Below are 22,319 nucleotides of genomic sequence, written 5' to 3' on the forward strand. Positions count from 1 at the left end.
TGAGCCTAAATGAAATACAACATGTATCGATAATGAATCAATTGATGATGGCTTTTTATAGTCGGCAGGCACGTGCATATCTCCAAGTGAACATACTCATAGTTGATTAAACTACTCAGAACAGCTGTTCTGGAACCGAAAACTTTCCCATCTCAGGGTTGGTCAATTCAGACTTCTGGGTTAGGTTCAAAGAATGTTAAACCTGCTTTCTGGAATACACCCAAAATGCTGCTGCTGCTGCTGCTGTAACAACAAATACAACAGTAGCAACAGCAAAAACAGCCTGCACCTTCTGTTGAAGCAGCTTCACATCTTTCTCTCTGTCCTGAACTCTCTGCTGGATTTGTTGTTGACTCAGCTCGAGCTCTCTCTGACTCTCGGTCCTTTCTGCTGCAGCTGAGACTGTGTCGTAGCCTTTATGTTCTTCCACAGAGCAGAGATAACAGATACACTGCTGATCAGTGCGGCAGAACATCTTCATCACCTCATGGTGACGAGAGCAGATGTTCTCCTGAAGCTTCTTGGTGGGGTCCACCAGCTTGTGCTTCTCAAAGGTCAAGGATTTATAATGAGGCTGGAGGTGTTTCTCACAATAAGAGGCCAAACAAACCAAACAGGACTTGACGGCTTTCCGTTTTCGCCCAGTACAAACATCACAGGCCACATCTTCAGCTCCAGCGTAGCAGTGATCAGCAGGAGCAGCTTGGAGTGCAGTTTTCTTCAGCTGCTCCACTAAATCAGCCAACATGATGTTTTTCACCAGGACATGCCTCTTTCTGAATGTCTGTCTACACTGAGGGCAGCTGTAGATCTTCTTCTCATCCTCTATGTCCCAGTGGGTTTTAATACATCTCATACAGTAGCTGTGTCCACAGTGAATAGTCACCGGATCCTTCAGTAGATCCAGACAGATGGAACAAGAGAAGGTTTTCCGCTCCAGCTGAACTACTTTCTGCGCCATTTCACCTCTCATTGAGGAACGACTGTTGTTTCCACCCATCATCAAACTGTAGAGAATATGATTTGTTCCAGGAAGAGAATCAGCCTGGAAAAAAAAAGACTTCAGGTAAATGCTTTAAGAACAGAAGCATTGATATTTTTGGTCTTGAACATAGATGTGTTGACTGGAGATTCCTGAACTATTGGGCCATTTAATTCTTTCTGCCCCAGTTTAACTAAAGGTAAGTTGGACTAGATGCTCAAACGGGGAGTAGAAATCACAAGAGTGATGTGATGGTGTTTCCTCAGAGAGAACTTTGTGCAAGAATACAAAAATTATAAAACTATTTACAAATAATCATCTACAGGAGATGTTCTTTTTCAGAAAGTACACAATCTTTTAAGTTCCAATACTTGCGCAATATTTCACTTGAGACAATTCAATCCTCACTTCTTTTTAACTGAATTACTGGTGTGAATGCTGGAAGTTCCATTAAAATGAATGGAGGGAATGTTAAAAGGTCACAGTTTCACACTTTTAATCCATTTAAAATTCTCATCTACTCCTTCATACTTCAGCTACAAACATTATCTTTCACATAATGTGACTATTGAAGCAAACAGACTTACACTTCTAACACTGCAGGCCTCCAAGTGAGAGGAGTGTCAAGCAACGACTGCATCATATCAACATTTTAAGGAGGTAGGCAGTAACCAGTTATTAGCTAGTTGTCAGCTAATCCTCAATTCACATAATAACAATATTTTTTAAAGGCCATTTATCATAACTCCATTTCTCCTATGCTTGTGTCTGACTAAGCCTGCATTATGCCAGGTAACGTAAATATAACTCTTTCTATTATAAACCTAATTATTAAGTCTCATTCATACAGTCCTAAACAATTTTGGAATGCTCTTGAATAATAACCTTCCCACGAGCTATTTCACTCCGAGAAGTCTGGACCAGAAAATCGAATCAGTTTCCTCTCATCTCTGGATAGTTGACGAGTTGTCGCTCACCTTCAACTGCAGCTGATCCCTGACTCGACAGGTTTTCTGTTCTGGAGCAGATGAGGGAGGTCCAGAGTTTTATCGAGCACGCCTTACGTTTCTGCCAAAAGTTCCTCAAGGAAATGTGCTCGTCTTTCCGGGTGGTGGTCTCGGTCCGGTTCTGTATTTTCACGTGGTCAAGTAACTCAGTGTCTGGCCTCTGTGTGTGTCTGCTGTAATTCAAAGGAGATTCTGAGAGGATTCACCACCTCTTATATGCGATGAGATCACGGATCACAGGAGCGTGTGTGTCTTTGATCTTTTGATCATTGCATCAACGGGGATGACTTCACATTTGCATCATCTGTCATCGCTTCCACCTGTTGAACAACAGTGAAGCCAAAATGTCCAGGCTACACTGAAACACTGCACTAACTGTCACTGAAGAAGCTTGGCATTTAAGTGAATGTTAATAATTTGTACGCCTGTTGATCTCTAAGGCATCATGTAAGTCTTAGATGCTCATTATGTTATTTTTTGGGGTAAAACCTTGCCAGCTATGTAGTTATTGTTTTAGGCTATAAAAGTAAGTGCTTGTGTAACGAGAGTTGCATCGAACTCACGATCTCCGACATGGGAGACAGACGTGCTATCGGAGAGGCGAAAACCCATGGGGGTTACACACTGGTAAACCAGACACTGGTTTACACTGGTGGAGGCCAGTGTCTGGCCTCCACCAGACACTGGCCTCCACTACACTTTATTAAAAGGCACCAGAATACAGGAAATGGCTTCTACTCTAGTACAATTTTTCCACCACTTTTCGCCCCCTGCTCTGCTGATATTCTTGTATGAGCCTGCTTCTTCAACTCCTCCTCTCCACTCCGCCTCCCAGTAACAAGGTCCAGTCAGACTTTCTCCTGGAGCATTTTCAAACCTTTGCTCATGGGCGTGTCTTTGTTGTCTGTTGCAGGAGTCTGTGGCTGCTGTGGGCCGCTGAGGCCGAGGTACAAGCGGCTGGTGGACAACATCTTCCCTGAGGACCCCAAAGTGAGTAATCAAATCAAATCAAATTCATTCATGAAGCATATTTAAAAAACAACCCCACAAGGACCAGTTTCACAGAGAAGAAGACAGCGACGGACAACCGTCAGGTGGTCGTCAGAATCGATGTGATCGCCCTTTAAGGCCCACGAGTATCCACAGAAGATATTGTTACAGTTTTTGCCTGACGTCCAGCTGACAGTCTTCTTTGTGGGGCTCTGCTGGTAGTTTGCTGTAGATGAAATAAAGAAAATGTGTTGCCAGTAAATGTGGCAAATTTTTTGGCGCGATGAGATTACATACAACGTCACTTCAAGGACAATGGTAGACGCGACGGCACCGACACAAAGGCGCATTTTTGGGGTCTACTAGTGTCTGTGAGTCACTCGAGTGTAATGATTGCGTGACTCGCTGACGCAAACACCAATTAGCGTTGAGATCCTCCCGACGTCCGAAAGAGAAAGGGCGGATATCCTCGGGTTGTGTTTACACAAAATTTTGCTTCGTGTTTGGCGTGAACGCAGTCTCAGTTTTTCGCTGTTGGACAGTGTACTCTAGCTGTTCCGGGCCTTTGGCGGTGATTTGACACCATGTTTGGTTCCCTGTTGTTATCACGGCGGGGAGGTTTGCCGTGGAGACCCGGTGACTCCTCCTCCACCACCAGAGAGCTTCCCCAGAAATAATTGAACAACCGTGGAGCCTCATGAACGCTTGAGACTTAACTAAATCTCGTTATTAACTGTGACATGTCTTTGATAACTGGACCACAACAAGTTATTATCACCCGTTTGATTCCTTGACCTTTGTTAATTAAAACACTTAATGTTTTTTTTTTCTTCTCTCCCTGTGTCGTCTCAAGGTGCTTTAGTGTGAGCAGACGAGTGCGGTGGGAAATCGAAATGCTCGAATGGTCGAGATCCTTTCTAATTAATTTCACAAGGTCTCGGCCATTGGAGCATTTTGATTTCCCACCTACTGAGAGCGGAGCTGAAATTCTCCGGGGACACACGGTCTCAAATTAACTCTCTCTTTTTTTTCACGTGAAGCAGGATACCTGAAGGCAAAAATAATTTAAAATCTGTTGTTTCCATAAAAACTTCCTTCATTAAGAGAAAGCTTGATCAGACCCACTGGGAACAGGGAGTCAGAAGTCCTCTGTGTTGCCCCGGCCTGATGTCACAACCCAACAGAAACGGTCACTTCGGGTCTGGTTAAAGCTAATGGTTTCCTTTTGTTTGTTTCTTTTTTATTTTAATCTTCAGGATGGCCTCAGTAAATCCGACATGGAGAAGTTGACCTTCTACGCTGTGTCGGCTCCGGAGAAACTGGACAGGATTGGAGCGTATCTGGCGGAGAGGCTGAGCAGAGATGTCGTGCGTCACCGCTACGGGTCAGTGACGTTTGTCCACAACTTTAGTACAGTACCTCCACAGACGAGGTGACGCTTCCACCCCTGTTGACGCTCAGACTCCTAAATTGATTCATATGAAAACTTGGTGGAAGGATGGAACATGGGTCAAGAAAGAATCCATAAAATGTTGGCTTTTTATTTTCTTTACATTGTGAGACTTTTCTTGACATTTTCACAGATTTCCCAGGGGGGGGGGGGGGAATCATGGATCTTAATAGGGGGGAAAATCAGACATATTTATTTGATTGATATCTGTGAGTGTGTGAGATTTGGTCCATGTAAACCTTTTCAAGTAATAACATACATTAAGATTATGAACCTGAACATGAGCAGAATACATCTCCTTCATATCTTGACTTCTTATGCGTGTTCCTGATACTAATAGTAAAGCGTAGAGATGTCTCCAAGAAACCACCATCTGCACCATCTACTGCAGTTACAGAATAACGGTAAACTCCACTTATTGCACTGAGATGGAAAACATTGGTGGCGGTAGAGCATCAGTGAAGGCGACGATCGATAAATATACATAAATGTTTTTTTTAAACCAAACTACTGGGATGTTAAACTCTTAACTCGAAGGTGGTGACAATTTCATACTGATGGTTAAACTCTCGGATAAGAACCTTAAAAAAACAACAACAAGAAATTCGTCTTCATGCATCGGAAGGATTTAATCGTTTTCACGCAGTGAAGCATGTGAACATCACTAATCGCGGGATAAAACAGCTCTACGTTACAACTGGTGTTAATGAAATTCTCAGGTTTATGTGTGTGTGTGTGTCATTATCAGTCATTGGCAAACGTAGTCAACTGCAACTAATTAACGCTTAATTGTGTGAGTTGGCTTCAGTGCAAATAAAGACTCTTGTGTCTCTTCATTTGAAAAAAGACCAACAAAGTAAAAACTGGAAAACCCGTCGGGCTCAAGTTTCCTCGTGAAACCTCTTGTAGATCCACTAGATTTTTGTTTGGAGTCGAACCAGATCTCACACACTCACAGAATCAGTCCACTGAAAAGATGGAGATCCCTGAATTACTCTCTGGGAAATCTGTCAAGAAACGTCAAAGAAGGTGAAAAGAAAATATTCCTGCATCCCAAAGGTCAGGTCACGTTCTCACCGCAAGCGAATCGCTCGTTCTCATTGGGATCGAACGTTCTCCTCCTCCAAAGTGTTTAGTGTTATTTTGAATGTTCCGATTATTGCGTTTACAGATGGATAAAATCTCACCGGGAGGGGAAACGACACCGGAGTCCGATTTAACCGTAGTTCAAAAAAGTGCAGGTGTGAAATCTCTGCAAAGGAATGAAAGACCTTTCGTGACTGAGCGTTAAACAAAACCAAACACCTTGTTCTCAGGAACGTGGTGATCGCCATGGAGGCCCTGGACCAGCTGCTGATGGCCTGTCACTCTCAGAGCATTAAACCCTTCGTGGAGAGTTTCCTGCACATGGTGGCCAAGCTGCTGGAGTCCAGAGAACCCGACCTGCAGGTCCTGGGAACAAACTCGGTAAGACGGTCTGGGAAAGTGCGAACTTCGGGGTTCAACCCTGAGAGCGGTTTTCACGATCGCTGTGTCGTTCTGGGCTCTCGCAATGTCGCGAAAGGGATGAGATCCTCCCGACGTCACAGGAGGATCTCAAACGTGTCAACTTAATTTTGCCGTAGGTGTGATCGCAGCGTGACGGCGTGTCATTTGTTGTGACTTGATTGAATTTAAGACTGTTGGGTCTTGTTGAGTGGAGCCCGACCCATATGGATTTTTGTGGGCCGATATCGATATAAGGAAGATTTTTTCGATACCGATACGTCGGCCGATATATAAATATTTGAATCTGTCAATTATTCCTAAAGTGGCGTTATCAAACCTTTATGACAAAGAAATCTAATTGAAGCTTGATGTTTTACCTTTATTAACTAAATGAAAAGAAAACACAAATACAACCAAATATATAGAACTTGAAAAAATAAACACATTTTTTCTGCATTGTTTATCCTGTAGATTTAATATCGGTAAACATACATACGTACATGTAAACATACGTAAGCGCTGTCAATCTTTTCACCCTGAAGTGTTCCCGCTTGTCTTTTCAATTTCTATGTTAATCACAGCTCATTGAAATACACAATAAGCTGTCGTACTCGGATGCGGTTAGTTTTTCAATGAAGCAGGTCAAAGTGATTTCAGTGTTGTTGAAAGAAAAAGAAACAATCTGACACAAACGTATAAGCAGAACATGGAACATCACTGGGCTGCAGCCCAGAGGTCGACGTCGCTGGTTAAGTCTAACTTTTACACACTGGCCGTGGAAATGGCTCCATAACGTATCCTGTGAAAGACTCTGATTATTATTGTTATCATAATTATTATTATTATTATTAGCCTCTATGAGCTGCCAGCAAATGTCAGCCCCGTCTCTCCTCCCAAGTCGTCTGAAGGTGAACGGACCCAAAGTTTCTCTCGTCGTGCTTCCTATTCTGAGCCTGTTGTCCTTTCCGTTGTCGGCGGCTCATCTGAGCAGGAAGTGGAGCTGAAGGTTCAGATGCGAAAGCTTCTGCATAATTTATGTGTGGTATTTAGACTCTGACGGAGGAGGACAGGTAGCGGAGGTGGAGGGCGGGAGGTTGCCAGTGCTACAGGCCATGTTAATTAAATTTTCCTAATGCCGCTGGTAACAAAGCCGAGACGCTCCGTTTAATGTCAGGGTTTTGTTTTTTTACACCAAAGCCTGTGTTTGTTCTGTCGGGTAATTATGAGTTTAATGAGTTTGTGTCTCCAGAACGACGTCAACAACAACACAGAGCTCAACAATTTATGGTTCTAACAACAGTTTGAGACAGTGTCCTTTCGCCTCAGCAGCCGAGTCAGGACCCACTCACATCTCACACTGCAGCTCAGACTGTCAGAGTCAGACGGGGATCGGGGAAACTATGCAGCGGCAGGTTGAGGTGCAAGGCCTTGGGTTGCACCTGAAATTCCAACTGATGTCAAGGGGAAAACTTATAAAATCACTCCAGGCTACAGTGTCCAACTTCTTGTGCTGGCTCAGCACACACTGGGCCTCCTCCCCGTCAAACTGAAACACAGCAGGGTTCGCAGTGAGACAGAGGCCCGGGCCAGGAGGACTCTGGGGAGTTGGTGGAAATGCCGGTGGACATCCTCAATAATTAGCTCTCATTTTCTGCATGATATCACTTTTTCATGTAGAAATCAATGGGAAGAGTCTCAGTTTCTATGTTTTGAGACTTTTGTAAAACTTTGAAGACACCATTTGTCACCAGTCATGATGGAGGAATGACCAGCAGAGCGTCATCTGCATCATGACCCTTGTTTGGCCCTTTACGAGGGTTATCGGCGGAGAAGCCAGGTGTCTTACTTTTACAAACTAAGGTAGCTCAGTCAGAGCCGGTGATCAGGAACCTTTTCTTTAAATCAAATGTTAGCAACACATTATTAGCTTCACTAGCTAAGTTGTATCTTTTCAAACAGTCCTGGAGTCAACATGTTCAGCAGTAAGAAACGTCCTTGGATCTTTTCATCTCACTGGTTGCATCAATTGGAATCAAACTTGATCTTATCTGGACATAGACATAATAATAGGTGCTTTAGAAAAAAGGTGTTTTCCAAGTTCGCTGGGCTTCTGCTCTAATCTGTGATGGATAACGGCCAATTTAAACAAAGTGTCGACGGCTGTGCGATTAGATTTTACTCTGTACTTCGTGTTCCAGTCCATTTCTTTTTAATGACACCTGTTTTTTGTAAGTGAGCTCTTTAAAACTGCCAGAGGGAAGGAAAACAAACTGCACCGGAGTTCGTTTCCCCCTCTGGTTTTCCCGTTGTTAAAAATCCCAAGTGTTCGCCAAGTGTGTCGGTTGAGGCATGAAGCCCGTCTCATTTACACTACGGAACCACAGTTGCAAACCAGAATTACCTCGCACCCTTCACTTAAAGCACTTCTCCTCTCGATGTGAAGAGCATCAGTGCTCGTAACAACTTTTAACATTGAACATGACGTTTAAATGCTGAAAATGACCATGATGTGAAATGACCAGGGAGTGTTAGATCTTCCATGTCCTTCAACCACAACACCTTCATATCCCTGCGTACAGTATATACTTTCATTTTACACTGATTATACATTCAGTCACTTTGTCACACCTCCAACATAAGCAAATTATTATTATTAATTACATTAATTATCAATTTAACTCAATTTGGATACATTTTATACCATCACATGAACATAGCCCATATTCCACTCTTTCTCATTGTGCCTCTATTGCAGACGATCTGTGGAGGATGTTTGAAATAAAATACATGTAAATGTTGATTTTCCCCCATTAACATCAAACGTGCAGTACATTTTAGTTATTTATATGATGGATGATGATGTCACCGTTGAACGACTGGATGAGCGGCAGCAGCTTAACTTCGATCGTTCCTGGTCTCTTGGTTTGTGCATTAATACAAACCGAAAGTCTTTTGAGATGCAGTGAAATGTGACGCCACAGTTCCATTGTGCAATGAAGAGTTTTTCACAAATGGTGAATTTCAAGCTGCCGGATTTTGTGTATTGAGGTTCTGTTTTCACTCCATGTCCGTCTGTTTGTTTGTTAGCAGCATTGCAACTGAAAAAAAACTACTACTGAACTGATTTCAGGTAAACGTGGTGGGCTGAGAAAGAATCCCTCAGACTTTGGTGGGATTTTTTTTAAATCACTTTATTCCACATTGTGAGATTATGTCATTTTTTATTTTACACTTTCATAGATAGTAATTCATGGATCTTGATGGGGAAAAAATGCTGGTAAATATTAAATATGAATAAGAAATATTTTCAAAAGTACAAAATGACTTGAAAAAGGCTGAATTACAACTGTAAAATGAATCTTTGACTTTAGAATATGTGGGATTTTGAAGCAGTTTCAAAAAGAAAAATTGTGTGTGAGGCATATATTGCTTTATGACGGAATAGAACCCAACATAATCCATTTGGGGGGGCCCCCGCACATCGCCCACACTCGAGTCGTGACCACAGTTTCCCCTTCAGCACCTCATAAACAGAAGCTGGTAATTATTCCCCCCTCTGTGTAAGTCCTGACGCCTGGATTCCCTCCTCCTCTGCAGTAATGCTGTAATATATATATGCTGAGGGGAAGCCACTGTGCTCTGCTGGCGTACCGCCGCCTCCCATTGGAACCATTACCCCCAGGAGAGGTCAGGTGCAAAATGGGGGTAAACTCCCAGGTAGAACAGCAGGGTTTTTGTCACAGATGCCAAACTGTACAGAGGCAATTTGGTGCAGTGGACAATGATGGGGGAGCGAGAAACGCCACTCGAGATCAGCTGACTGTGCCGAGAGAGAGGCGGCCTCTCCAGAGGACACTCTGCGCTTGTTTGCAGGGAGGAAATTACAGGCTGGACAAAAGAGGGGAGCTCTCTAATGGTTATGATCATTATCGCCATCGCTTCCAGCTCACTGCCATCCAGCGATGTGACAGTATTTGTACTCTGAAGTCACTGCAAGCGTTCTGCGTGTCAGTGGTGCCAACTGCAGACGTCGAGTGCAGTCGCACAATCGGCCGCCACAGTCAAGTAGCTGAACAACAGTGTGGACTGAGTATTTGCCAATATGAAGGTTCTACTCATTACCTCCGCCGAAGAGGCTAATGAGTCGCAGTAAAAGAATTTCTCTGTTTTAGCCTCTATACACCAGCTCCCTGTTTGTTTTAGGATTGATTGACCTCTAAGGGTCCTTCATGTCCAGGCTCCTGATTATTACCTCTGCCAAGGAGGCCATGTTTTCACCCCTGTCCGTCTTTTTCTGGGTTGGTTGGCTTGTTAGTTTTGTTTCTCTGCAGGATTACGCAAAAACTACTGAATGGATTTCCTTGAAAACTTGGTGAAAGGATGTGACATGGGCCAAGATCGATCCCATTCAAATGTTGGGGTGGATCTGTGCAAAATGGGTTGATCCAAGACAGAACTCTGATCTCCCAGGAAATAATTCATCTTGACGAAAAAGACATATTATGGCAACTGTGGGGGAGTGAGTGCAACTTGGTGCGGATCCAAATCCGGATCTTGCAGATTTAAATGTGGTGTCAGAGGAGAGATTGTTTTCATCCACTGTACAGTAACAAATACGACTAGAAACCTTAAACTAACGCCAATGTGTAATGGGGCCGTGGCGGAGGTAGGCCCTCTACTGAGAGCTATTCTAGTTTCTCTGTAACAGTTGTCAAGCTTGAAATTAGTCTATACCGAAGTACCGTCAGTAGGTAAAGGTTATTAGAACATGACAAGTTTTCCCAGGGTTGACAAGGGCTCAAGGTTTTCTTCATTGTCCCACTTGAGGAAAAGTGATTTGCAGCCGGATTCCCATCTGACAAATATACACAAAGGCAACATCGACTGTGACGACCACACACTAAAAACATAAAGCTGGTACAGGGAATTGAAGTACATGCCAAGTACAAAATGGCCGGTGTGCTAATGTACAAATGAAAAAAAAAGTTCATGTGAACAATCAAATCATCAAACATCAACTGGATATTATGTGTCATCGGGGGCTGTAAGGCCTTGAGACTTATAAGGGTTAATGAACGTTTCCTCCTCCTTCCTGTCCACTCCCTAGTTTGTGAAGTTTGCCAACATTGAGGAGGACACGCCGTCCTACCATCGCCGCTACGACTTCTTTGTGTCACAGTTCAGCGCCATGTGCCACTCAACGCATGAAGATCCTGAGACCAGAACCAGGTAAGAAGACAGACTTTCCGTTTTAAACAAATCAGATTCCAGCCATGTCACACTGACCGAATCCACTAGTTTTTGACACAGACTGAGACTCTGAGTAGTAACGTCCTCTGTGCAGTAGCTGCTCATTATTCTTGAGTTGTAAGGGACTGGGTCAGTATTTCTGGAGCATTCTTAAAATGCTTTGGCTTGTCTGTGTCTGCTGCGCTGTCATCACGTTTGTATGTATTTCATCATATTTTCCCAATACAAGTACGTGTGGGGTTCCTCAGGGTTCAATTCCGGGCCCCTTACGGTTCTTTATACACAAAGAAATGCATCCACTGTTACTTAGACCACATCTAAATCTATGTGAGGATATGTATGTCCAAACTTTAAGTGTTAGATGGCACATACCTTAGCTGAGGTTTTTTAATATTCGCAGCTCCATCTTCCAAAGGCAACAGAGGGCCGTGTCCCAGATCATGTTTTTTTTATGACAAATAAATATTTTACCCTACACTTCAAAACAAGTGGACATATTGATTGCTGACAAAGTCCAGAGAACGGATGTATCGTTCATGTGTAATGATCACACTGCAGACAGTTTCCTCTCTGACTGTACCGGTCACTTGTTTTCAAAGCTAAATTAATCTAAACACTGTTGTAAGTGTCTTGTGGCTTGTTTGATTTTGTTCTGTTGCTCACGGAGCAGTTGTCAGAGTTGTTCGCGGCCGTGTTGAAACCAGCTGATTGATCACTGATGCTGCTGATCGCTCCTCTGATTAGTTCTCTTCATGTGGCGGAATCGAGTCGGAGAAGCCGGCCGCTTCACTCACAGCTGCGTCTTTTGGGTAGAATGAAAACCTGCGCACACGTATTTTCTTGCTCTGATTTTCACTTATGGAAACAGTGACAGGGTCTTTTCTGATTATTGTGAAGACATTTCAGACACAACCTCATCTTTCAATGCAGCGGTGGATCGCAGCGACAGCACATCCAGCGGGGGAGAGGGCGGCTGTAACACAATCCCCTCGAGCGCAGGGCTCATCCCACTTGAATCCAGTGAATACAGAATTAAATATATCCCCTCCTGATCCATATTTCATGGCCTTCCCCTCCCACCGCGGCCACATGGCTCCCGAGCGGCGCTGCAGGAGTGCCTGCTGCAGGAGTGCCTCGCTGCGTTTGAAGGGCTGAGATAGGAGCGTTTGAGAGGCACGACGGTGAGATGAAGTGTTGGAGAAGAGCCGGGCTTAAACGATGTGAATCTGTCATGTCTCCCCCAACAATAACCTCAGCCTTTCAATATTCACATCGTAAAGGTCAAGATCTAACAATAATTCATGGAGAATGTCTATAGTTCGTACAATGAGCAAATATATTGAGTTCATGATCGAATGTCACTCCGCCGAGGCCCAGCAGCCCCCTGATGAATCCACATTTAAATCCCCCTGATCCCGAGTCACATAGAATCAGTCACTAAATGAGTCTTGAGTGTTTTCATCCGGATCCGTGGCGCATCGCTGAGCCACTTCCGGGTTCTGTCAGCGTCTGAAAATGCAACGCGAGCGCGACGTGTTCTGGAGCGTTTAGTTCAACAACCGTGTTCAACACGACGCAGCAGCTCCAACTATAATCTTTAACAAAGAGGAAAGTTGGAAGTCCAACCTTTAAAAGTAGAGAGAGTGTGTTTCTGCCTCCCGGTGCTGCTGAGGAAATATATACCACAACATCCAACTTTTAATTTGTCCCTTTGGGATAATTAGAGCATTTAAAGCGTTGCTCTCTGGGGTCCAGCCGTTCTCTACCAGGACCAGGAGACGATTCAGGAACAGATGGACCGTGTGATCTTCTTCTCTCCCGACTCGCGGACGTACCGTGACTCCTTCACCTGGTCTGCTCTTCGTCTTATTGGACACACTTATCTGTTGACTTCAGTCCTGCTGCTCCGCAGCTCCAGCGTCGTGTCCTCAGCCGCGAGGGAATCGATCAAACTTTATTTGTGTGGCACCTTTCATACACGTCAGTGCCGTTCAACGTGCTTCATCGATTTACTGATGAGCCGAGTTCAGGACGAGACAAATAAAGATACTGACGATGGGATAAGACCATAAAAAACAATGAGCAAAAAGAAATAGTAGAAAAAGTAAATATAATCATATAATAATAATAATAATAATATCAAAGGACAATAAAAAATGTACAGCAATCAGTGAATATTTCCTCATCGTCTGTTGGTTCTCTGTTTTCGGCAGGCAGACAGACAGACAGACAGACAGACAGAGAGAGAGAGACAAAGAGACAGAGAGACATACAGACAGACAGACAGACAGAGAGACAGACAGACAGACAGACAGAAGACTTTGGTTCCTTGACGAAGGTAATATATAAAAACATCATCATCATCGTAGGAAATCATGGTTCTTCATTGTTTCAGACTCAGAAACTCTGTCCTCCAGCTGGATTGTTAAAAAGGTATAAATAGCTCAGCGGCGAGACCGTGACACTGTACAGCACTTTACGAGCCGCCCGCCCCGCTGAGACGTCCGCCCTCTGACTCCGGCAGCGATCAGCAGAGTATTAACACAAACACCTGGAGACTCCTGACTCCATTCCCACCTCCGGAATCAGACCCGAGCGTTCAGGCCTCTGAGCTCGTTGTGCACAGAAATACATTATGACTTCAGCATCTCATGTATACGTGTGTGTGTGTGTGTGTGTGTGTGTGTGTGTGTGTGTGTGTGTGTGTGTGTGTGTGTGTGTGTGTGTGTGTGTGTGTGTGTGTGTGTGTGTGTGTGTGTGTGTGTGTGTGTGTGTGTGTGTGTGTGTGTGTGTGTGTGTGTGTGTGTGTGTGTGTCAGTCAGGGGATGCTGGGATTATTTTCAAGTTGACTTCATACGCCGCTGTTTTTTTGATTCCTTTTTTTTCCCTCCCTCCTGTATTTCATTATTCGTTTCGCCGCCGTCTCGCCAAAGGTGAAGACGAAGTCCCAAATAGAATTTCACTGGCGGGTTATTGGATCAGGCCTGAGGCGAGGTCCCCCTCCCCCGCGTTTCATATTATTGCTCCGACGCTCGTCTGCGTCAGAAACAAAAAAAGTAAGAAACAGTCAAGACACAGGCTGGGCTCCAGTTGGTCCAGAGTCGGCTGAGGTGATGTCTAGTCGCGCGCGTGTGTGTGTCCTGAACATTCACAGAGTCATGGAGGAAGCTGTGGTGGATATATTGATTATTGATTGGCCGTTTACGGCAGCCAATAGCATCAGAGTGGACAGTAACCATCAGCTGAACAGTGGTAGTCATGACGACAGGACTTCTCACCTCCACCTGTGGATTTAACCCTGAACGGGACAGTGCAGATCCCTGAGCTCCGCTCGCTAACTGCAGGAGGAGCTAAAACCTACAGAGAGCTTTCTGATTGGACGACAGAATGAGGTGAAGGATGACGTCATCGATCAGCTGATAGAGTTTCACAGGAAGAGAAAAGACAAAAAGAGAATCAGATGTAAAATGAAAAAGAACAGGATTCAACCCGTGAACATGAATGATTCAATTAGAGCTGCAAAAGTAAATCGATAAATCGATTAGTAATTGATTACTAAATTAATCTGCAACTATTTTGATAATCGATCAATCGGTTCAAGTATTAAGTAAGTAATTCTCTGATTTCAGCTTCTTCAATGTGAATATGTTCTGGTGTCTTTGCTCGTCTGTGACTGTGAACTGAAGATCTTTGTTGTGTGGACGAAACAAAACATCACGTTGGAGTTTGGGAAACACGATCAACATTTTATGGACCAAACACCTAAATCGATTATTCAATAGATAAAGATTCATGTGACTCTCATTGACACTGTGACTCAATGTGTGTAGTGTGTATTGTGTATAATGCATATACATAATATATAATGTACTCAATTGATTCCCTGTGCGACAGGATCCGAGTGGCCGGGATCAAAGGTCTGCAGGGCGTCGTGAGGAAGACGGTGAACGACGAGCTGCAGGCCATCATCTGGGAGCCGCAGCACATGGACAAGCTGATCCCGTCCATGTTGTTCAACATGCAGGACAGTGAGGACCTGGACAGGTACCGCGCTCTCACACACACACACACACACACACACACACACACACACTACTAGCTACCTGGCTAGGCTAACAAGCTTCTACATTCTCAAATGTTGGAGCTAATCTTCCTGCGACCAATCTCAGGGTGGTTCCTTTGCCTGCGCAAGTTTGGTCGCCGAGCAAAGCAACGCGACCGGTGTGAACGCACCATGAGACGTGTTTATGATAATGTGAGGAGAATTTTAAATGTCTGCATCTGCCAAGTGGAAACTCACCTGACGACGGTGTGAAGACACGGGCCGGCACACAAATTTTTATTTTGTTTGAATTTCATTCATTTTGCAGACACTTTTTTGTCCAAAGCGACTTACAATCATCAAGTGTTGACACATCGGAGGTTGACAGGCAGGTAGCCTTAAGAGCCTTGCATGTTTTAGCCAATGACCGGGAATCGAACCCTTACCTTCTGTACCAAAGTCAGCGGGGACCCACAGAGCTGTACCAGCAGTTAAAAGACCTTTATGAACTTGTTTCCTGCTTCTCTCTTCCTGACTTACTGCCTTTTAACCTTCTCTCCGGCGAGGAGCGTCGGGATCTAAATTACATCCCTCTGTTGTAAAGTCGCTGTGATTCAGAGACGAACTCCAGCCTGGGAATTACCGCCGCTCACTCTCCTCGCGCCTCCTTTCGCCTCTGACATCATTGTATTCACTCAATCCTCTAATCCGGGCTTCGTGCCCGAGGTGAAGGAGGAAATCCCGGTGATATGTTTTCCCCTCATCCCCTCCCGGCGGAGAGAACGCCGTGATGCGTTCACTGCTTTCTGATGCTGTGAAGATTCATGGCGATTAGGGACGGGTCGCCGAAACCCTGTCCTGTCGAAAGCTTCCTCTGTCTCGACTAACGAAAGAAACCAAAGAAAGAAACGTACATTTCCATCAGCCTGGGAAGTGCTACATTACGATCAATATAGATTTATCATATAATAACATTAGTCCTGAATATTTGCACCTGTACAGACAGAGGGAGCTGCTGACAGATTTGAAAGATGGAAAATAGTTTATTATTAGTTGTATTGGGTATTATGAGTACAGAAACTTATTTTGCAGCAGATATCAGCTGGAAAACGCAGTCATTCAAACAGTATTAATAATATCTATAAAATATTTTAAAATGGCTGAGAAACCCTTGTTCATGTTTCCTCCATCTTTCTTTTTCATTTCTTCTCTCTGCTTTTCCTCCTTCACCATCTTCTCACCCCCCATCACCACCTCTTCTTTCTTCCTCGCTCTCGCCGTGGCTTCCTCTTTCCTCACTGTCTCGTCTGGACGGTTTCCATGTGAACAAAAAGCTATTTTTGGACACGTTTTTTTTCTTTTTAATTCCCCCGTCTTGAGTTTTTTCTTCTCTTAAAGCCTCACAGGTACAGATGACTATTCTTCATCACATGCGAAGGGATCAAAGGGGTTTAGGATGTGATCCGACCTCAGCTGCTGTCTCCACATCTGGGTGACAGAGGCTCATGGGTGATGAAGTGATGCTCGTCCAAAACAAACCTCCGCTGTGTCGCTGTCGCTCAAACTGCTTCTGGTTTATACAAGACTGACAACTCAGCTGTCACCTCTGTCGTGTTAGATGGAAGTTTTTAATGGTCATTGGGAAGTGTGTGACGTGTTAATGATTCTAAAGATCTGAAGAGAAGGTTCAGGGGGATGTAAGTAAGGTTGTGGTGGCTGCTGTGGAGGTTCTTCAGGTTCTCTAGGACTTTCAGGGGTCTTTTGGGCATTTTAATGGCATTTTAAGAGTTCCTAGCAGTCCTTCAGGAGGTATCTAATTGGCCTTTAAAGGTTCTGGTGGTAGATGAAGAGTTTCTATAGGACTTTAAGTGGTGGTTTTGGCAGTATAATACTCCTTTAAGAGTTCCTAGTAGTCTTTCAGGTGGTTTTTAATGGGCATTCAGAAGGGTGTGGTGCTCAATGAGGAGGTTTACAGGTAATCTGTGGGTTGAAGGGGTCTTGGAGGTATAAATGGTCCTCCAAGAGATCCTAGTAGCCCCTCATGAGGTTTCTAATGGGCCTTCGTAAGGTTCTGGTGGTAAACTAAGAGTTTCTACAGGTCTCCAACGCCTTTTAGGAGTCTTTTCGAAGTTTGACGGCCTTTTGTGACATTCTCGTAGTCCTTTCAGCGGTTTGTGATGGGCTTTCATAAGGTACTGGTCCTCAATCAGGGGCTTTACAGGTTATCTAGGCCTTTCACAGGTCTTTTAGAGGTTTGGTTGGTCCTTAAAGAGACCCCAGTAGTCCTTCAGGAGGTTTCTAATGGGCTATGAAGAGATGTTGGTGCTTATGAGGAGGTTCGCCAGGTCTTTTAGGACTTTCAGGGGTCTGGCGGTTTAATGGCATTTTAAGAGATCCTAGTAGGCCTTGAGAAGGGTTTGGTGGTCAGTGAGGAGTTTCTCTTGGGATTTTCTTAGTGAGTATTACAGTCGCCTTATTATCAGGCAAATGCCAAGCTCATTGACAATGACAGGAGTTGAACCGAAAATGACCCTGTGGCGTCTTTTCTTTTATTCATGGTGGTGGTGGCGAGATCGATGTATAAATGTCATTTTGTAGTCCTGACTTTGAGTTGAGCAAACTGCTGTTGCAGTAGCTGTGAAGAGGTAAATACCCACATCAGTGTCTGTTGGTTATGGAAAGGTCATGGTGAAAAAACATCTGTACTCGTTAGGAAACGCTGGTTTGATAAGTCAAAATTGTGTGACGTGTTAGTGGAATTATTAAATTAAAAAAAGTTTTGGCCCAAAGACTTCTGCCTGCGGTCAGGACACACTCCAGTCCTTGAAAACTTAAACGGACGTTCTTTCAAGCATTTAAACAAACGACTGATGCCGCCATGGTTTTTCCAAAGTCTCAGTATCAAGTCACATGGATCAGCATCAACCACCCCCCCCCCCAACTGTGCCAACAACCATGGACCACTGATGAGCAGTGATGGACGTTTATCAGTCTTCCATCTGATCCGTCGCTCCAGGTAGAGATCACTGAAAATCTATGAGAGAGAAATGAGCAGGAAGTCTGTTGAAGAAGTGAATCGTCTCCCAGTCGTCGGAGTGAAGAGGGTCATCACGGTGATTGTCGTCTGTCGTCACTTCGTCATGTCCATGGTTCAATCACAGCTGCACTTGTTTTCGGCATTTCTGGCATCTCTGCTCCCTGAGGCAGGAATCCTGTCACAGGCCTGCAGCTCTTTGAGTCGATTCAAAACAGAAATCCGATGATGTTTTTTTTTTGTTTTGCCCAGTCGGAGGCGGACCTCCCTCCAACGAGCCGCGGTCCAGCGGCTTCCCGCCAAACAAAATGTCCATCACTTGCGTTTGGGGTTTGTCATTTTTAATAGCGTGACACAGTCGGACGTCGGCCTCAGAGGGAAAAACACTGTTTTATCGTTTCACTCTCTCCACAAACACAATCTGTTGTGGTTAATGTCGCTGTGGGCTTCTTAAATCCAGTCTCCGCGGTCAAGGGCGTTTGATTCTGTTAATTGAACGAGGAAAAGAGCTTTTTGTTTCACTGTTAAATGCCTGTTTGTGTTGTTCACTAGCACACATACACACGCACACACACACACACACACACACACACACACACACACACACACACTGTCTTTGATACTTCATTGTGTTTTCAGCCACTTTTCATTTTCTCTCTCAACCAACATTAACCAGGCCTATTGTGAAGACTGAGCTTGTGATGGGGAATAGTTTTTTTTCGGACACATAATGAACATTAAACTATTAAACATTTTTTAATTTTGAGCTGATGAGTTGATGTAAGAACAGAGGGAACATATTGACGTCTGAACCACCATCTGAATATTCCTGCTACTAACAAGTCAAAGTGCCAACATGTTTTCCAATGGGCTCCAAAAATTTCCCATTTTCACCATACGCATTTTTTTCAAAGGTCACTCATACATTTTTGACCGTGAGAATTGTAGTTCAATCGTTATGTTTGTATATTAGATTGAAAATGAAATAACCAAGTTAGTCTTTTGTTTTTAAAAAAAAAAAAAAAAAAATGTTGCTGAAAAGAAAATGTCATGAAGAGGAAACTGTACACAAACGTGCATCCCCTTCCAGTCTAGAGTATGTTAGGGTTTTGGTTTCATCTCTACAAAAAAATGTTTCAACCATCATCTTTTATACTTATAGTCCATGATTATGGTTTGCTGCACTTCCTCTGTATTTTACAAATATATTCCTCTTTATTATTTGGACACATGTATAATCGTCTTATTTTTCCCCAGGAAGAACTTTGTATCTTTTGTAAATTCAAATAAATGAGTGTTATTCATATTTACAGTCATATAGACATGGTCCTCCAGTTCCTAGATCTGTACGTTTACTTACTGTGACGTCATTCCTTGGAGAATCTTCAAATGTTTCTATATATTGAAAATCATTTTTTAGTTTTTGAGATCTGTCCACTCTCTGGTGCGTTATCAACACATTCCCAAATGTAACAACGTTGTCACAATCGTTACAGGACGACAGGACGAGGCAGAAGACAGAGGCTTTCTGCAAAAAGAACAAATGTCTTAACTATTATGGTTTTTATTTTACATGGATTTGAACTGGACAATTTTATGTTTTTTTTGACCAGCTGCCAATCATCCAAACAATTATGCAGCTTTTTCCAAAGTTTGCTCCGACCAATTCATTGAACAACACCGACCCGGTTTCTATCACGAGACAGATTTTCATTTTTATCTCGTTTCGCTGCTTCCAACAAGCAATAATCGTTTCATTTCCACCGCCCGGCCGGCGTGGGCCGACGGTAATTGCTGTTTCCCTCCTGAGACCCGGCTGCCCACAGTCCGTTCGTGACCGAGCTTATTGCTGATTTACAACTGCATTATTTCATCAATATGACGTGTGACGGGAGGCCGACTTGGTCTCATGCCAGGACTCTGGATTCTCGGCAGCTCTGCAGAAAAAATGACAAACATGTCCAGATTAAGTTTATCTCTCTCGTATAGAGCAGCAGGATCAACAGGGCGGCAGAGAAGGAAAGAATGAAAAGAGAATCAAGACGAGTCTTTGTAGAAAGATGAACAGCTCGGGCTGTTTGTTGCTCAAATGCTTCAACAAAACACGTTTGTTTCTGTAATAAGTGAAAACCTGTTTGGAAGAAGGAGGAGAAGATGGTTCCACAAACAGACAGTGTCCGACTGTTGGTGTTCCATCTTCTAACAACAGTCAGGTTGGGTTCTGATGCTCTTATGTGAGCGAAAACCATCCATAGAACCTCTTGACTGACATCTTTTAAACCAACAACCACCTCTAGAACAACCTAAAGGAGTTCAAGAACCTTCCTCTCAATCACTAAAACATCCCGAACGACCCTGAGAACCTCCTCAGTCACCACGAGAACCTCGTAAGCAACAGACAGAACCTTCCCACCGATCACTAAAACATCCTCCTAGATAACTCGTGAAGGACCCCAGATGTTTTCTATCGACCACTAGAAATACCTTAACAATCAGAAGGAACCTCCTCAATAACCACTCAAACCTCGTAAAGGACCGCAAGAATCATTGCATTCACCACTAAAATATCTTGGATCATCCTGAGAACAGGCTCAATTACCACTAGAACCTCGTAAAACAACAGCCAGAACCTTCCCATTGATCACTAAAACACCCTAATCTATCTCCAGAACCGCCTTAATAACAACTAGAACCTTGTGAAGGTACAAAAGAACTGTTCCACTAACCACTTAACTAGATAGATAGGTTGGTTGGTAGGTACTTGTGTTTATCCCAAGCTTCCGGACTAAACTACAACTGAGTACTGAACTTTTCTTACCCACATACTTCTGCAGTGTCTCTTGATGTAGACAAATTGACGCCACACACACACACACACACACACACACACACACACACACACACACACACACACACACGGTCGATACTCTTTCATTTGATTTCTCCTTTTTTCAGCTTCTCTGATTGATTTCTCTTCAGCCTCTGGTCTCTCTCTCTCTCTCTCTCTCTCTCTCTCTCTCTCAATTCATTCAGGGACTTTAAACCATTTGGTCCACTGAGGTTGTTTTCAGTCACTTTTTTTTATCTTTATTGAAGTTTATTATATATTATATTATTACTGTAACTGCGGAGTGTTTTCCCGTACTGACACTGTGTGTGCCTCTCCTCCTGCAGGGCAGGGCTTCCCGGCACGCCGTCCGGGGCGGGTCAGGATGGCGAGGAGAACCCGGCGGCGCTGGCTGAGAGCTGCTTCCGAGAGCTGCTGGGCCGGGCGGCCTACGGCAACATGAACAACGCCGTCCGACCCGTGTTAGTGTGAGTACCCGAGTGTCCATCGTCAGACGTTCATACAGATCAACACGCTCAGTTGTGATGGTTCACTTATATGTGTGTATATATATAAATATTTTTATCAAATGACGAAGAAATGTAACTGAGGCTTGATATTTTACAGTTTAACCATAAACTTCATTGTTAAAAAAACAATTATAACTTAAATACAGTGGTTTTGAACCAAAATGGGTCCTCACAACTGTAGAAAGACACCCACACACACACACACACATTTTCATTGGTTCCCTTTATATAAACATACAATCATTTCCTGGAAAGTTGAGCTTTAGTCTGAAATTTGTCTCTAAATGTTGCCAGAAAAACACACACACACACGTACACATGAACACACACATACACATGAACACACACATACACACACACACACACACACACACATACACATGAACACACACATACACACACATACACATGAACACACACATACACACACACATACACATGAACACACATACACACACACACACATACACATGAACACACACATACACACACATACACATGAACACACATACACTCACACACACATACACATGAACACACACATACACATGAACACACATACACACACGCATACACATGAACACACACATACACATGAACACACACGAACAAACACATACACATGAACACACACATACACACACACATACACATGAACACACACAAACACACACACACACACACGAACACTCTTCACAAAATAGATGCATGCAGGAAAA

The 22,319-nt window shown here is 43.7% G+C and overlaps 2 protein-coding genes across 3 annotated transcripts in view; one reads left to right on the forward strand and one right to left on the reverse strand.

The window, feature by feature from the left end:
- The window catches only part of efr3a (EFR3 homolog A (S. cerevisiae)), a 64,536-nt gene that overhangs the window by 26,859 nt on the left and 15,358 nt on the right, over positions 1–22,319 (forward strand). The window contains exons 1-7 of one of the 2 annotated variants that reach the window (XM_047332260.1): positions 2,289–2,436; positions 2,903–2,979; positions 4,236–4,363; positions 5,746–5,896; positions 11,025–11,146; positions 15,062–15,211; positions 21,418–21,558. In XM_047332260.1, coding sequence (XP_047188216.1) covers positions 4,257–4,363; positions 5,746–5,896; positions 11,025–11,146; positions 15,062–15,211; positions 21,418–21,558 — 671 coding nt within the window. In that variant the 5' untranslated portion in view covers positions 2,289–2,436; positions 2,903–2,979; positions 4,236–4,256. Of the gene's footprint in view, positions 1–2,288; positions 2,437–2,902; positions 2,980–4,235; positions 4,364–5,745; positions 5,897–11,024; positions 11,147–15,061; positions 15,212–21,417; positions 21,559–22,319 lie in introns of those variants that run through there. The other variant, XM_047332259.1, reaches the window with a different exon arrangement.
- LOC118310414 (E3 ubiquitin/ISG15 ligase TRIM25-like) lies at positions 25–2,159 on the reverse strand. The gene is made up of 2 exons (XM_047332264.1): positions 1,960–2,159; positions 25–1,045 (listed from the first exon to the last, which is right to left on the reverse strand). The coding sequence occupies exon 2, from the start codon at positions 1,001–1,003 to the stop codon at positions 197–199; it is 807 nt and encodes a 268-aa protein (XP_047188220.1). The 5' UTR covers positions 1,004–1,045; positions 1,960–2,159; the 3' UTR covers positions 25–196.

This window comes from Scophthalmus maximus, chromosome 5 (genome assembly GCF_022379125.1).
Source record: "Scophthalmus maximus strain ysfricsl-2021 chromosome 5, ASM2237912v1, whole genome shotgun sequence".
NCBI classification, from domain to species: domain Eukaryota; kingdom Metazoa; phylum Chordata; class Actinopteri; order Pleuronectiformes; family Scophthalmidae; genus Scophthalmus; species Scophthalmus maximus.

Bases quoted from the DNA above. Each gene is read 5' to 3' on its own strand.
- LOC118310414 (XM_047332264.1), bottom strand. From the start codon at position 1,003: ATGATGGGTGGAAACAACAGTCGTTCCTCAATGAGAGGTGAAATGGCG.